The 15,712-nt window shown below is 41.0% G+C and overlaps 1 protein-coding gene across 6 annotated transcripts in view; it reads left to right on the top strand.

Moving 5' to 3' along the window:
- Positions 1-9,528: 9,528 nt before the first annotated feature.
- The window catches only part of fmnl1b (formin-like 1b), a 23,271-nt gene continuing 17,087 nt past the window's right edge, over positions 9,529-15,712 (top strand). For 4 of the 6 annotated variants that reach the window (XM_060871118.1, XM_060871117.1, XM_060871116.1 and 1 more), the window contains exons 1-2: positions 9,530-10,133; positions 14,625-14,708. In XM_060871118.1, coding sequence (XP_060727101.1) covers positions 9,978-10,133; positions 14,625-14,708 — 240 coding nt within the window. In that variant the 5' untranslated portion in view covers positions 9,530-9,977. Of the gene's footprint in view, positions 10,134-11,484; positions 11,659-14,624; positions 14,709-15,712 lie in introns of those variants that run through there. The other 2 variants (XM_060871119.1, XM_060871120.1) reach the window with 2 other exon arrangements.

Raw genomic sequence — 15,712 nt, 5'->3', positions numbered from 1 at the left:
AGAGCACGGTCGCGATGGCTGATGTAAGGATGGATGAGATTATGGATCTTATTGACTGTAAAGAAAAACGGTATCGCTCAAATAAAAATGCATAGGTATGTGACAAAAATCCACTCCGGGCTCAAAAAAATTAATACAGACTCTTCATCAACAGGATCGTCCATATAAGGACACATCATTTCCTTTATTTTACATTTAGCAGACCCCTTTATACAACTGAGCAATTGTGTCCACATAAACCTTAGTGGACCTGGGATTTGAACCCCTGACCTTCTGAGCAGTAGTCCAACACCTTAACTACTGAGCTACCACATCCCACATTCGCTTTGCTGCGAACTGCGTAACTGAAATGTGGGCAAAAAAAAGTGGAGGCTACCGAAAGAAACTCTGGGTTTACTGAAGAAAACCTGCTCCCGACCAGGGGCCCGTTGCACAAAAGTAGAATTAAGACATCCAGGATAAATGACTGAGCTGAGCTCAATGAATCCAAAACAAGTGCATCCGGGCTTAATTGGTTGCACAAAGACCAAGCCAGGATGAGCAGACACGGATTCATCAAGCCAGGTGAAACAAATCCTGGATATGTGCGCGCTCACGGCTTACTCAGACAGACCCGCCACCGATCACAGATTCACTGATTCACCATGGCAACTAGAGCGGCGTACTTTTCCCTGTCGGAGGCACAAATCCTCATGGAGGCATACAAGGAGGTAAAAGACATTATTAAGAAGAAAGGCAACACCGCCACAGTGATAAAGCAAAGAGAAAAAAGCGTGGCAAAGTATTGCAGACTGCCTGAATGCGTAAGTAGTGCACAATAACACACTCACCGCTCGGCTAAAAACATCACAATTACAATCCAAATAGTTAATTCACATCTCCAAAAATGCAGTTGTACTCTGATTATGAAACATTCATTCATTTTCTAGCGCTTATCCGAACTACCTCAGGTCACAGGGAGCCTGTGCCTATCTCAGGCGTCATTGGGCATCAAGGCAGGATACACCCTGGACGGAGTGCCAACCCCTCACAGGGTACACACACACTCTCATTCACTCACACACACACTCTCATTCACTCACACACTACGGACAATTTTTCCAGATATGCCAATCAACCTACCATGCATGTCTTTGGACTGGGGGAGGAAACCGGAGTACCCCGAGGAAACCCCCGAGGCACGGGGAGAACATGCAAACTCCACACACACAATGTGGAGGCAGGAATCGAACCCCCAACCATGGAGGTGTGAGGCAAACGTGCTAACCACTAAGCCACCGTGCCCGTTATGAAGCGTTTGAATTTTTAATTGAAATGAACTGCAGATGAGTGAAATTGTGTAAAGTAACTCCATCACACTGTATAAGGCTTTGATACTGTAAATGATCAAAGCCTTACATTATTACTACGCTCACAAGTACGGTTTAATCTTAGCCGTTGTACTCTGCTTCTTATGTTGTCCACCGATTTTTCTGTGTGTTCTCCTGCTTTTATTAATGTAAAGCTGCTTTGAAACAATGAAACAATTGTGAAAAGCACTATATAAATAAAATACAATTGAATTGAATAAATAGATGAGCTAATAATAATAATCAGTTTAATTTATATAGCGCCTTTCAAAGGACCCAAGGTCGCTTGCTCACTGACTCCATTGAATATTTTGTGTGATAAAGAAAGTGTCTCTTTTCGTGTGTGTGTGTGTGTGTGTGTGTGTGTGTTGGGTGGGTGGATGGGTGGATGGGTGGGTGGGTGGATGGGTGGATGGGTGGTGTGTGATGTAGATTAAACATGACCGGGCCAAAATGGTCCACTTTTTACATCATGGCTGTGTCAAGAATATCACTGTGTTTATGAGGTAGTAATGATGAGATTTTGTGTTGACAGGTGAATTCTCTGGTGTGTTGCTGGGAGACAGGGTGTATGGCTGCCAGCCTTGTCTCCTGGCACCTTTCACAGACCCCCAGGAAGCACAGCAGGCCTACAACCATGCCCATGCCAGGACCAGGGCCAGAGTTGAAATGACCTTTGGCCTCCTGAAGGCACGCTTTCACTGCCTTCACAAATTAAGGCTCAGCCCTGTGAGGGCATGTGACACTGTGGCTTGTGCTGTCCTCCACAATGTGGCCTGCCTGAGGAAGGAGAGGGCCCCCAGAGTGCCACCAGCCATGGACTGGGACAATCCGGCAATCTTCCCTGATGACGACAGTGGTCGGCTGCTGAGGGACCAATATGTGTTGAATTATTTTAGTTAGTATGTGTACTTTCAATTTTTTTTCAGTGAGCAGACATGCGGGGTGTGTTATATACAGACCTTTTTGAATGTGTATTTATCCTTTTGTTGTATAATATGCTTTGATTCTGTGCTTTCCATCTTGTAGAGTCACTATTTGACTTCAGTTTCGAAAGGAGCCGATGGTTTACCTGCTTTGTTTTATCCTTATTCAATAAAGGAACATAATGTTACACTTTGTGTTTTTATATTATATGGAATGTATATTTTATATGACAGAGTATTAGGGCCACACTGAGGAAGAAGGAAAAAGTCAAATTTATGAGGCTGGTTCTTTCTGCAGAAAAGATGCATATACTTTTTACAGTCCTGATACTTATGACAATATGCTGATGTGCCAAAAGATTAAGTATGTCCTTGTTTGTGAAACCATGCTGAAGAACAATTCCACGAAATGCCCCACAGCTGTCATTTTAACAACTGTCCTCCTCTAAAATGACGGGTTACAATATTATTAAAGACTTCATTCTCAAAGTCTGAATTTTCTTTTTTTTTATCTATGGCCCTAATATTCTATCATTTTATATACAGCCTTATAGTCTATGGGAAACTGTAAATTATCTAATGATAGCAACATCATCTAAAAATCATCATATATCCAAAATGATTGAAATTAATGATCACAAAGGATTAAATAATAACAGTGGGTCTAGTTAAATGTGATAACAATATATAGTGGGCAGTGGAATAACTATTGGTTTCCGTTTGTGGTGACTGCTGACTGAAATAAGGGATGAGATTAAATAGATCCTAGAACTTAGCCTGGTCTGGAGCAGGCTAGCTCCACAGAATAAATCTCCATGGTAATTTATACCATAACATTGTACCGCCCCCTAATACAGCTTTAGTGCAACCGGATCACGGATAAATTGAGCCAGGATCACCAAAATATCCCGGCTTAATCCCTTATCCTAGTTTTGTGCAATAGGCCCCAGGTTAGGTTCACAGAGTAAGTTACTATGGTAACTGACTCTGAGTATAAGTTACCTCTCTTTCAGAAACGGGCTTAACTTAACCTGCTTTCTCGGGTTTAACTTACCTCCCTTTCTGAAACGGAAAACCCAGAGTTTCCTTCATTTCAGGGTTAACATACTCAGAGTTTTCACTTAACCCGCTTTCTGAAACAAGCCCCAGGTTTAACATCCTGGCAAGCCAAGCTAGAGCTCAGTTCTCTCACTGAGATATAAAAGGGAAAGTTAAGCACTTTATTTAAAAATCTAGCCATGGGGGTCACAGTCCAGTGACTTCTGTGCCGGTCCCAAGCCCGGATAAATAGAGAGGGTTGCGTCAGGAAGGGCATCCGGCATAAAACATTGCCAAATCTAACCATGCGAGTTGTCAGTAATAATTTCATACCGGATCGGTCGAGGCCCGGGTTAACAACGACCGCCATCGACGCCGTTGACCTACAGGGCGCCGGTGGAAATTGGGCTACTGTTGGTCGAAGGAGTAGAGGAGGGAGGAGAGTGCACAGACAGAGAGAGAAGAGGAAAGGTAAGAGTGTAGGACTGAGAATAGGGACTCTGAATGTTGGTACTATGACAGGGAAAGGTAGAGAGCTGGCTGATATGATGGAGAGAAGGAAGGTGGATATACTGTGTGTACAGGAGACCAAGTGGAAGGGTAGCAAGGCTCGTAGTATAGGAGCAGGATTCAAGCTGTTTTATTATGGTGTGGATAGTAAGAGAAATGGGGTAGGTGTGGTCCTGAAGGAGGAGTTTGTGAGGAATGTTCTGGAGGTGAAGAGAGTGTCAGACAGGGTGATGAGTCTGAAGTTAGAGATTGAAGGGGTGATGTTGAATGTTGTTAGTGGTTATGCCCCGCAGGTAGGTTGTGAGTTAGAGGAGAAAGAGAGATTCTGGTGTGAATTCGATGAGGTGATTGAGAGTATTCCCACGGGTGAGAGAGTGGTGATAGGAGCGGATTTTAATGGACATGTTGGTGAGGGGAACACAGGTGATGAGGAGGTGATGGGCAAGTTTGGAGTTAAGGAAAGGAACCTTGAAGGACAGATGGTAGTAGACTTTGCTAAGAGGATGGACATGGCTGTGGTTAACACGTATTTTCAGAAGAGGGAGGAACATAGAGTGACTTACAAGAGTGGAGGTAGGAGAACACAGGTAGACTACATCCTTTGTAGAAGAGGCAATCTGAAAGAGATTAGTGAGTGTAAAGTGGTAGTGGGAGAGAGTGTAGCCAGACAGCATAGGATGGTGGTGTGTAGGATGACTCTGATGGTCTGTAAGAGGAAGAGGTCAAAGATAGAGAAGAAAACTAAGTGGTGGAAGCTGAAAAAGGAGGAATGTTGTGAGGAATTTAGACAGAAGTTGAGGCAGGCTCTGGGTGGTCAGGTAGTGCTGCCGGATGACTGGGAAACTACAGCAGAAGTGATCAGGGAGACAGGGAGAAAGGTGCTGGGTGTGTCATCTGGAAGGAGGAAAGAAGATAAGGAGACTTGGTGGTGGAATGAGGAAGTTCAGGATAGTATCCAGAGGAAGAGATTAGCCAAGAAGAAGTGGGATATGGACAGGACTGAAGAGAATAGACAGGAATACAAGGAGTTACAGCGCAGAGTGAAGAGGGAGGTGTCTAAGGCCAAGCAGAAGGCATATGACGAGTTGTACACTAGGTTAGACACTAGAGAAGGAGAGAAGGACTTGTACAGGTTAGCTAGACAGAGGGATCGAGATGGGAAGGATATGCAGCAAGTTAGAATTATTAAGGATAGAGATGGAAGGGTGCTCACAAGTGAGGAGAGTGTACAGAGGAGATGGAAGGAATACTTTGAGGAGCTGATGAATGAGGAAAATCAGAGGGAAAAAAGAGTAGAAGGGGTGAACTTTGTGGAACAGGAAGTAGATAAGATTAGAAAGGATGAAGTCAGGAAGGCCTTGAAGAGGATGAAAAGTGGAAAGGCAGTTGGCCCTGACGACATCCCGGTAGAGGTCTGGAAGTGTCTAGGAGAGGCAGCAGTGGAATTTTTAACTAGTTTGTTCAACAGGGTATTAGAAAGTGAGAGGATGCCTGAGGAATGGAGAAGGAGTGTGTTATTGCCGATCTTTAAGAATAAGGGTGACGTGCAGAGTTGCAGCAACTATAGGGGGATAAAGTTGATGAGCCATACAATGAAGTTGTGGGAAAGAGTAGTGGAAGCTAGGTTAAGGAAGGTGGTGGAAATTTGTGAGCAGCAGTATGGCTTCACGCCGAGAAAGAGCACAACAGATGCAATTTTTGCTCTGAGAATGTTGATGGAGAAGTATAGAGATGGTCAGAGGGAGTTGCACTGTGTGTTTGTAGACTTAGAGAAAGCGTATGACAGGGTGCCAAGAGAAGAGCTGTGGTACTGTATGAGGAAGTCAGGAGTAGCAGAGAAGTATGTGAGAGTGGTGCAGGACATGTATGAGAGGAGCAGGACAGTGGTGAGGTGTGCTGTAGGTCAGACAGAGGAGTTTACAGTGGAGGTGGGACTGCATCAGGGATCGGCTCTGAGCCCCTTCCTGTTTGCTATAGTGATGGACCAGTTGTCAGAGGAGGTCAGACAGGAGTCTCCTTGGACGATGATGTTTGCAGATGACATTGTGATCTGTAGTGAGAGCAGGGAGCAGGTGGAGGAAAACCTGGAGAGGTGGATGTTTGCGCTGGAGAGAAGAGGAATGAAAGTCAGTCGTAGTAAGACTGAGTACATGTGTGTGAATGAAAGGGAGGGAAGTGGAATAGTAAGGTTACAGGGTGAAGAGGTGGAGAAAGGTGTCAGGAGTTCTGTGTGATAGGAAAATATCAGCAAGAATCAAGGGGAAGGTGTACAGGACAGTGGTGAGACCGGCCGTGCTGTATGGTTTAGAGACAGTGACACTGAAGAAGAGACAGGAGTCAGAGCTTGAGGTAGCCGAACTGAAGATGTTGAGGTTCTCTTTGGGTGTGACAAGATTGGACAGGATTAGGAACGAGTACATCAGAGGGACAGCCCATGTTGGACGTTTGGGGGACAAAGTTAGGGAGGCGAGATTAAGATGGTTTGGACATGTTCAGAGGAGGGAGAGTGAGTATATTGGTAGGAGAATGTTGGACATGGAGCTGCCAGGCAGGAGGCAAAGAGGAAGGCCAAAGAGGAGGTATATGGATGTAATTAATGAGGATTTGAAGCTAGTGGGTGCAAGTGTTGAGGATGCAGAAGATAGGGTTAGGTGGAGAGAGATGATTCGCTGTGGCGACCCCTGAAGGGAAAAGCCGAAAGAAGAAGAAGAAGAAGCACTTTATTTAAACATACACAATTTTCACATTTTATTTATTTTCTCTTATTTTTAAATGTAGCCCTACTTTTATTTATTTAATGAGAGAACGTTATACATGTCTACAATCATACATATGTTCAGTTCTATGTTACGTGACAATAAATACTGTCAAAAGGTTTTTGAATTGTACTGAATATATTTGATTTCACAATCAGGTGCTGATTGATTGCAGATGTTGATACAACTACTAGGCTACTTACATATATATCACATTAACTACTTAGACATTATGATCTTCCAGACCTTTGCTTCAAGAAATTTTCTCTTACTGGACCTCTTAAATTTTAGTTGAATACCTCTGCTTTAAACGATTCCAGCAGCTGTTTGGAAGAGAAAGATAACAAATTCGCGAAAAACAGCCTCATGTAGTAGTGTATTACGTTAGCTACATGTTATTTTAATGGTTGTAACTATAATTTTAAAAGAAAATATTGCTGGGTATCTTAACTTTCTTAGATGATGTGAAGCTTCGAAGGAGTCGGCACATCCAGTCCAAACATCCACAAATCGATTCTAGGCGACTCGTTCCGCCACACTTCCTTTGGTTCAGTTAGTGTACAGTCGTAAATAAACATTTTTAATGGAGAAATCAGATAGATGGACAAGTAAAATATATATTCATTTATAAATAAATACATTGATTTATTTATTTGTGAGTATATAGTTAAAAATGCATAGCGCCTGCAATAATAGAACCTGTCCACCAGGGGTCACTGCTACAGCTTAAACATCACCACCTTAACAATGTTACCCATTCAAATCAAATTTTATTTGTCACATACACTTACATACAGAGTACGACATGCAGTCAAATGCTTTTTTCGTCTGTCCGGTATTCAAACATAGAAAGATAGAATTAAGGATAAAAATAAAACCAAAAGGAGGTAGATAAATAAAAAGTATAAACTATAGAAAATATATGAAACTATATGTGAAAGGATATCGGCAGTAAAAAATTCATTCATTCATTTTCTACCGCTTATCCGAACTACCTCGGGTCACGGGGAGCCTGTGCCTATCTCAGGCGTCATCGGGCATCAAGGCAGGATACCAGAGATGGGGACTCGAGTCATATGACTCGACTCGAGTCGGACTTAAGTCGCACATTTGAGACTTGAGACTTGCTTGGCAAATATTAAAAAAAGACTCGACTTGACTTTGACTTGACATTCATGACTTGAGACTTGACTCGGACTTGAGTTAAATGACTCGAAATAACTTGTTTTTTTGTTTTAACTTGTTTTTAAATCTGTTTTTAAACACACACAAGAGCGTAATATAACCACGTGACGCAGCAGGCAAGCAGAGGGAGCGCGCGCACTAACTAATAAACCTTAACAGTCGTGACGAAACATGGAAGGCGCTACACTAAAAATTATTAAGTTCGGGTACCGGGATTTTGTGCAAGATGAGAAGAGAAGAACAGCAGAATGCGACCACATCGCTCACAATTGAATGATAAAGTTCTATCAAATTAAATTTTTTTGCAGCACAATGTAGTGTAAATGGTTGGGAATGTCAGCTGTTTTGCAATAGCACTTGTAATTGGTCTTCAGTGTTAGGCTTTGAGTGAAAAGCGTATGGATCGTATATGGGGATGCACATATATAAAAATAAAAAAAACTTCAGAGTTGCAAGCACAGTCATATTCTTGTCTCGCATGCACACGCACACACATTCAATTTAAAGGGACAGTTCACCCAAAAATAAAAAATAAAAATCTTTCGTAATTTTCTCACCCTCATGATGTTACAAACCTGTACACATTTTTTTGTTTAGATGAACACGGAGGAAGATATTAAAGGAATGTTTATAACTAAACCATTCATGAGCCCCATTCACTTCTACAGTATTCTTTTTTCCCACTATACAAGTGAATGGGGCTCATAAATGGTTTGGTTACAAACATTCCTCAAAATATCTACATGTGTGTTCATCAAAACAAAGAAATTTATACAGGTTTGTAACATCATGAGGGTGAGAAAATGATAACAGAATTTTCATTTTTAGGTGAACTATCCGTTTAATAAATTACACTCACTTCAATCATCTCCCCCCCCCATCAAACATCAAACATCTGTATGACTTGCCAGTGACTTGCTTGACTCAAGTTACGACTTGACTTGACTTGCTTGACATAAAGCTATGACTTGACTTGACTTGACTTGACTCTCACAAAAAATGACTCGGACTTGCTTGAGACTTGAAGGTTAAGACTTGAGACTTACTTGTGACTTGCACATGCGTGACTTACTCCCACCTCTGCAGGATACACCCTGGACGGAGTGCCAACCCATCGCAGGGCACACACACTCTCATTCACTCACGCAATCACACACTACGGACAATTTTCCAGAGATGCCAATCAACCTACCATGCATGTCTTTGGACCGGGGGAGAAAACCAGAGTACCCGGAGGAAACCCCCGAGGCACGGGGAGAACATGCAAACTCCACACACACAAGGCGGAGGCGGGAATCGAACCCCCAACCCTGGAGGTGTGAGGCGAACGTGCTAACCACTAAGCCCCCCCAGTACAAAATTAAAAATGATTTTGTTATTGTCCTTAAAGTGTCCATGTGCAGTATGGTGTGTATAAAGTGGCACTATGCTGTGCAAGTCCAGAGTTAAAGTGACAAAAACATTCCACGTTTACTGTATCTCTAAATGTGAAAGATTTCGATAATTTATTAACATAACTTAATACGTGTTGGTAAAATGCTGTTGAAAAAGTGAAATATAAAAACATAACTGGCACTAATAATAATTAAACGTAAAAATTAAAATTAATTTTTGCAGAGTTTCATAATGTATAATGGGCTGAAATCTGTGTATACTTAAACTGGCCCGTAAGCCACGCCCACAAACAACAACAACATTATAGGCGAACTCCAAGGAGCTCGAGCAACTTCACACACTGCAGGAAGAACAACGCGACAGCACTAGGACCCAGGGGTGTCCTTGCAAGCTGGCTTGGCTGTGTATATTCTGGCGCAGAGTGAATGAGTTCAGAGTAATGCTGGATCATCTGGATCTCTCCTCTAACTGACACTCTTTCATTATTGAATTATTTATTTATTTATTTATTTTATTATATCATTTACTCTAATGGGAGATTACACACAAAGACTGGATGTTAGATGAGATTTAGTTCCAGTCAGATTAAACATGTGACTTTTGAGCTGTCTTTATTTCTTCATTACTCCAGGTAGAGGTGTCTTGTGAAGGATGGTGCTCTTTAAAGGCGGAATAGTCCATAACAGTTCATGACTTGAACCTCTGGAGTGGATGTCATGGTTCTCCTGGGTTCTCGTGTGTGAATGAGCCTAGCAGAGACACATCCACATCTCAGCACATCACACGTGCATGAGGTTGCACGAGTGATTTAAAGAACCATGGGGAACGCTTCAGGCGGCATGGAGGTGTCGCCCAGCCGAGAAGTTAAATGGGCCCAAAACTCATCCAGCCTTGGTGGTTTGAAACAACCTCCTGGACCTAAACTGCCCTTGCCTTCAGAGGAGGAGCTGGAGGAGAGGTTCAGCTCAGTGCTGGTGAGTACCACAAAGAACATAAGAAAAATCCCAATTCCACTTAAGCACCTTAAAGTTGCCGTTTGTGAAATTTGCTTTTCACGTTTCCATGAATACGTATGATGTTTGCCTAAAAACCTACCCCAAACTAGGTGCTACTTTACTGTCCTGTAAGAGGGACCAGAATGTCTTTTTATGATACAGTAGGTGATGATTGTGTGATTGTGTGATTCACCCCGATTCAGTATGAAAGCAAAGTCCAGAATAAACATCTTGCTCAATGCATCTTTAATGTTGTGTGATGTTCCTGTTATGCCATTCATCTTTTTATGTTAATAAGAATTTTCTTTTTCCAATAAAAGTGGCAACTCTTCAGTTGAACATATGTATATTTCTTCAAATATTGACAAAACATTCATTACCATGTCAAGCGCAGCAAAGGAAAAACATTTTTCCTGCTATTTTAAACCTGCTTCTGTACAGTATGTGCAAACCAATATTTGCATACCAAAATGTTGAAGAGGAACCTAACTAGTGTTATAGAGCTCCAAAGCATGCATGTGTATGCAAAACAGGATTGTATCGTGCAGGATCCACTGAAGATCATCAGATCGTCTCTGTGGAGGTATTTATAATATGTACCGCAGCGATAGTGTGACGACAGCATCGTAATCTCAACGTGCCAGAAATGCTGTATGCGTGCATTCTGTAACATGAGAAGATGACATCATAAAGAAGTCAATCGAAATAAAACACCTGATGAAGAAATATTATAAAATAATCAACCACTAATGAGGGTACAAATGAGTGAACTCTGAGACTATGTGTAAATATGGTGTGTATATATTCTACTCGTTGGGTATAATCAGTACATCAGTCCTCAGGATTATTAACACTAAATTCAACAACGACCTTCATGCTATCATATAGCTCGCTTATGGCACAGATAGGTATTTGCTGTCATCGGGCCTTTTCAGTTAGCTTTTTATTTCTGTGCTGCTTTCCATATTAATCATGTCATCTTGTCCCAGCGCTAACCAAAACGCATAAATCAAGCCGGTGTGCTACTCAGTACTGCTCATAATTTTTTTCTTTGTGGTGCTCCAATGGACCAAACTGAACCCTTCTCTCTTAGACAACGAGTTTCATTACTGAATCTGAAGTGATTTTGATGCTGCCAATCTGTGTCATCCCAAAAAAATCCCACTGAGCTAAAAAACCTCCTGGAATGCACAAAACCCTTCAGGAGGAATGGTTGTCACTCATGAACAAACAGGTCTTCAGGTGTTCCCGATAAAGTGCCTGGTTAGCGTAACCAAACAAACGCTTACAGAATGCTTCATAGTCAATAGACTCTCATTGGAGATTAGTAGAACGGATTATTCAAGAGAGACCTACGCTTAATTATCCAAAGGGCCCAATCAGTTAATGGAGTGAAATATGGTTCCGGATGTTTTATAACCAGTGGATTTTTATACCCCGCTGCAGTTTTTGTTCCTCCGAGTGGTTTGTTACATAAGGATTTAAAGTCTGAGTCCAACAACAGGTTTGATTTCATCCTGTATTAGAACCTTAAACAAGATTATATCTGTAACCAGCAAATAGGGGATTTATGTATTTATTTGGGGATTTATGTATTTATTTTTAACTTTTTGGGGTTTTTTTGCAGGTAATCCAAAGTTATGGTCAAAATCTGAACTCTAGCTTGTTTCTGTAGTAAGAACTAAAACAAACTTATACATAATCAATATGTAAAATGTTTGAAAGACGGAATCTCCAGTTTCGCTGCATTTGTTGTTGTTGTTGTTTGTTTGTTTAAGTTCCATAATGTAAGTGATAAGAAATAACTCTGTGTCGTGGATCTTCCACAACGTTACATATAACCCTAAACAGACAAAAAGCATGCTGTGTTAGTGTTTACTGTATAAAACTGTTACCGTCACCAAATTGCTGAGGTATAAGAGGAGTAAATCACTTAAGGGCTTTCTATTATGGGAAAATAATGAACGTCTGGACACCAATGTGTCGTTAATTATGTACTTTATTACTGCACACCCCGTAGTGTCTTCCTAACTTATTAATCAGCCATCTGATGTGTGTGTGTGTGTGTGTGTGTGTGTGTGTTTGTGTGTGGAATAATAAAGACCTTGTGCCTGATATCTGTTTATTGATCTGAGATTATTTATCTATCCCTAGCCCTAAGCTGAAGAAAGATTAATGCGCTGTGTTTTACACACACACACACACACACAGACAGAGAGAGCGAGACATTGTGTTTGTCCTCGAGATTCTGTCTCCTGCTACCCAACCTCATATCCTTTTAAAGACGAACAGAACTATTTTGGGGACTTTAAAAAAAACCTGTCTGTGTGAGTGAGCGTCTGGAGTGATTGAGAACTTGGCAGAATGAGAAATCAAGAACGTGTGTTAGTGATGTCCTCAGGGTGTGTTACTGCAGTACATCTTCTCCCACTGATCTGATATGAAATACAGGCCATACTGTAGTACTATGCTAATGAGATCCGAGCATGTGTGGGCGTGTGCCCAGTTTTGTTTTGAAAGGTCATTTTAAGTCAAATCTACAGGACGTTTTACATGAGAATCATGGGTTTGTGTTTCCTGACTGGATTTTATTAGGTATATATTTGGTTCTACTTACTGTACATGTTTTTGGGAAGTGGGAGGAAACTGGAGAACCCGGAGGAATCCCACATGGGGACAGGGGGAATAGAGAGCAGTCCAGTCTCAGGATCAAACTGAGGAACCTGGAGCTGTGAGGTGGCGATACTTTCACTGTAACGTGACTAAAATGATTTGACAACGATTTGGCTTTGACCAAGCAGGTTTCCTAAACAGCACAAGCAGAGATATCTGTAAACAGTGGACAGAGACAGCAACAACTATGTGACTGAACCATTTCAGAACAATGAGCAGTATATGGATTAGTTTGCAAATTCTGCACCTTATTTACATTAATGGTGACATCTGTGGTTGAGCCATTACCTCTAGACCAACATTGATGAGACCAAAATTGCTCACCAAACCTGAAGTGAAGCACGGTGGTGGTAGAATCATGCCATGGGGAAGGTTTTTTTTTTGTCAACAGCAACTAAGTCTGTGCAACTAGTAGAGAAAACCTTGCCTCAACCCAAATACCCAAAAAACAGACTAAATGTGCAGCCGAGACAAAAACAAGTCTGGTGATAGAAGTGACCTAATCAGATGAGCAGTCCTTTTACATTCAGTGGTTTTCGACAGACCTCAGAAGGTACCCTCAAAAAAATGTTGAGAATTCCGAAGAACAAAAGCGATTCAGATTCTTCAGCCTGAACAGCCAATGTGTCAAACATATTAAACCTGTTTTTAGCTTCCATTTGATGTCGAGTTGTTGAAATGTGGGGTGGAGACGTCCCAGATCTCAGTAAATACCTGTTTAAAGATGATTTGCGAGTTCACGGGTTCTGTGAAGAGGAGTCTGTGTTTCAGCACAATACAAAGTCAGAACACAAATAGTAACATGGTAATAACTGTGTTTAAAAAGTTCTGAATGAAAATCTACCTTGTTTTATATGCTATTTGCATTTTTTATGATATTTTTGTTCAAAATTTGTTTACATTTGTTAGTATTTGATTTCTGTCTGTTTTCTTGTTGAGTTTCATAGTCGATGTTTTGCAACTTTAGGTCACTTTTTTTTATTCAGGAACAGATATTTTACCTTCCAGGTAAAAAAAAAAAAAAAAAGCCAATATTTTACATGTCTCATATAGTATAGCCATATTTATGGAGCTACTGTATTACCATTTTAAACCCACTTAAACCTACTGTTTACTGAAGTGATAAAATGTTTGTGTCAATTATTTAAAGAACTAATTAGTTTTAATTTTAGAACATATCGCTGGTCTGAAAAACAGGAAAACAACTGCAGAACAAATTATTGGCACTGGGTTAAACTTCTATCTATCTACAGTATATGTCTATCTGTCTGACTGGTTATTTATCTTGTAGTGTGCTTGGTACACTCAACTAATCTCCTTCTTATGTTGTAGATCATCTCTGGTCGCAGTATTACCTGTTCTTAGGGCAACTCGCTGAATAATAAATGAACAGCATGAGTGTTTGCATTAGAGAAATTACTTCTCCTACACACATACATACATACACGCACTTGATCCACAGTCAACACAGACCACCTCTGGGAAAACTAGGAGCCATAATAAGTAGAATGTCTATGTAGAAATGCTCAACAATTGAAATCTGGTAGTTATCCAGTTTAGTGATTTCTCAACCTGGGGAGATAAACATAAAAAAAAACAAAAAAAAAACATGGATTTTAATTGCTTTAATATATGCACAGCTGTGCAAAGACAGACAAGAAATAAAGTAAACCAAGATAACTAACTAAAAATATATAAAAACATTATTAATTTCTTTATTTGAAACCTAGGCTAATCAAGTAAACCAAGACCCCCATTAAATAAATGGCTTATACTGTTTCCACCTTCTCTTTCTAGAACTCCATGAACCTTCCTCCTGATAAAATGAAACTGCTCCACCAGTACAACAGTGAGAAGAAGTGGGAGTTAGTCTGTGACCAGGTATGAACATCCTGATATATATTCTTGATGAATTAACTGCTGTTTAGCATAAGAGAGGTGCACCGGTGAGCCATAAGAGATTCGGACATCTGTCTTTTAGCTGTCAGAGCTGTTAGTGGCACCGCCGTGGATCCAAACCATATGGTTCCACCATGCTAGATATCATACTGTAGGTCTTCTGGATTTTATGCAAACTCAAGGTTATACAAGCAAAGACTGTTATCTTCCAGATGCAGCAATCTTCAATTTCAGTTCTTCGCAGCTACCAGGTTCCTTGCTTGTAGACCAAATGATTATGAAATCTAACAGAACAAGAGGATAAATCTAGAGGACCTCCAGAGTGACTAGCTGAAAACACAATCTAATCTGTCATTCTTGATGTACCCGGTACTGGACAGGTATAGGGTACTTGACCTGGATGGTACATTTCTGTACTCGGTCCCACTTTTACTGCAGCACAGCTGCAAACTCAGTAAGGACATGATGTAAATTGGTTTTGTAGTCCAGGTCCCCAAACTATTTTCACCACTTATTCCGCTTTGTGCAACATCGAGGTTTGCTCTATTTTCATCTTCCTTTAATTTCATGTTATGAAGTTGGCAAGGAAATAATATGCAACTTCTAAATAATAAACCATTGCTTAGAAATGCAAAGAAAAAGCTCCCTAGTGTAGATGTCTAGGAGAAGCAAGACTTTCTGCCCAGATTGGTATAACCACTGTATCTTTTGGTTAACTTTAGGTCACACAGCGTCTTGTGTTCTGTAGTACCTCAGTGTTCTGTAGTCTGCCGGTATAATATGTGATAATGTGCAGGGGCAGGTCTGTCAATCTAGTTAGCTCAGGTTATTCAACCTAGGTTCTGAGGTCATAAGCAAGAACACAATGCATGGCTTTAACAGTTTGATTCTAGGAGCGCTGATTTGGCAGAATCTGTGAAGGCCCCTCAGACAGTGGTCAGTACCAGTTGAGGTGTGCCAGGGGTCATAGATTATTAGGAACCCTT

This window comes from Tachysurus vachellii, chromosome 5 (genome assembly GCF_030014155.1).
Source record: "Tachysurus vachellii isolate PV-2020 chromosome 5, HZAU_Pvac_v1, whole genome shotgun sequence".
NCBI lineage: Eukaryota > Metazoa > Chordata > Actinopteri > Siluriformes > Bagridae > Tachysurus > Tachysurus vachellii.
This window is presented reverse-complemented; position numbering and strand designations above follow the sequence as displayed.